We start from the raw sequence: 1,736 nt of genomic DNA, 5'->3' as shown, positions 1-1,736 counted from the left end.
TTATTCTTAAGTACATTTTATTGTTACTTTTATGTGATAAAAGACTAAAATCATACAAATCTTTTGTTTATTGTATTTTATAATAGAATATTAGTATACAATAAATCTCATCCATAAAGCAGTTCAAATAAAGTACTTTTTTCTTGCATTATTTCAATAACTTGTATGATTTGTATTGTACTAAATTACTATGTAATATTTAATTATTGATATAAATTCTTTTATTCTCTTTAATTTTAAGATATTTTGAGATTTAAATATCTATTAAATGATATTGTTTATATTATTAATAATATATCCATAATTTAGGAACAAAATTACTAGATAAACATATATTTTTAATTTTATTATTTGTATCAAATACATTTAAATTAAAATATAAAACATCAATTTATAAACCAAAAACTATTATTGTTATACTTCAAAATTATTTTTGGAGTACATCATCGTTTAAGATCTCCAAGATCTTCAATGTAATCTTCATCAATTTCTGGCCACTTTTCAGGTATAATATCAAATAAATCATCTTTTACATCACCTTGTATAACAATTTCATCATCACCTGTAACACTAGACCCACAAGCAAATTTTGTACCAAAAAATTTTGCTGCTACTTTCAAGTCTATATTAAAAGAACTTAAACCAGTAACAACAGTAACAGACTTCTTTTTTCCTCTTGGTGCTCTTGATAAACATACCTAACACAATTCAAAAATTTTACAAAAATTACTTTTAGTAAAATAATATATTAAGTAATTTTTACTTGTTTCGGTCCATCATCTTTTTTCTTTGTTTTAACCATGCCCTTACCACCACGCTTTTGGCGCTTTTTCTCATCTGAGTCATCACCCCCAACTGTTCCATTACCTGACATCAATCTACTAAACTCTTCAGGCAAATATTTTTCTAACCACTCGCGGCATCGATCAGTATCAGATGAGAAATCACAATACTCTGGTGGTAGAGAGCAATTACCACAATAAAATACTTTAAGAGGGTATGAAGGTTTTAGATTAGACTCTTCAGTCATGTTACTAAAAAAAAGAAAAAATTGTTTCACAAATGAAAAACAGGAAATAATATTGAATATTACTTTTATAAAAAAAGTTAATTCATTTATTACAAAAGAAAATATTGTAAGCGGTTGGAAAAATTATTGAATACATTATAGAAAGAAAATTAGAATTGTTAACAAAGAAGTAATTAAGATATTGATAAAAAAAATTATAGAACTAAAAAAGAAAACAAATTTTATAGAAGTGGCAAAATAAAATTCCATAATATTAAATAATAAATTAATTTTTCTCAAGACAACTTTATCGAAAACTATTATAGCTAAATAAATAGAACTTTACTGACTAAAAATATAGTAACTTTTATTCATGGTGGTGCAAAAATAATAAAAAAGAAATGTTCAGGCAGTGTCACTACTAGTAATAATAAGACGATATTTAGAAGAAAAAAAATTAACTATGAAAAAGTTTAAATTTGGTGGTACATTTTACTTCACATATTTCATCAATAGATTATTAAGTTATGATACTAACTCATAATTATTCACTTAAAAAATAAAAACTTATAAAGACGTCATAATACTTACATTAAATAAAACTGTAAAGTTTTCTTGACAAAAATCTATTTTAAAAATCAAAGTTTGTTAAAGTTTACTAACTAAGCTAGGTATATATTGAACTTATTTTTTTAATGACTAAATATTATCAATCTTAGTAGAGATC

At 23.5% G+C, this 1,736-nt stretch overlaps 1 protein-coding gene across 1 annotated transcript; it reads right to left on the bottom strand.

Moving 5' to 3' along the window:
- Positions 1 to 325: 325 nt before the first annotated feature.
- On the bottom strand, positions 326 to 1,730 carry LOC126901156 (density-regulated protein homolog). Its single transcript, XM_050677447.1, has 3 exons — positions 1,601 to 1,730; positions 764 to 1,034; positions 326 to 698 (listed from the first exon to the last, which is right to left on the bottom strand). Exons 2-3 carry the CDS (start codon positions 1,028 to 1,030, stop codon positions 444 to 446), a joined length of 522 nt encoding a protein of 173 aa, XP_050533404.1. The 5' UTR covers positions 1,031 to 1,034; positions 1,601 to 1,730; the 3' UTR covers positions 326 to 443.
- Positions 1,731 to 1,736: the final 6 nt, after the last annotated feature.

Source organism: Daktulosphaira vitifoliae, unplaced genomic scaffold (genome assembly GCF_025091365.1).
Source record: "Daktulosphaira vitifoliae isolate Bord-2020 unplaced genomic scaffold, ASM2509136v1 Scaffold_1, whole genome shotgun sequence".
Taxonomy (NCBI): domain Eukaryota; kingdom Metazoa; phylum Arthropoda; class Insecta; order Hemiptera; family Phylloxeridae; genus Daktulosphaira; species Daktulosphaira vitifoliae.
This window is presented reverse-complemented; position numbering and strand designations above follow the sequence as displayed.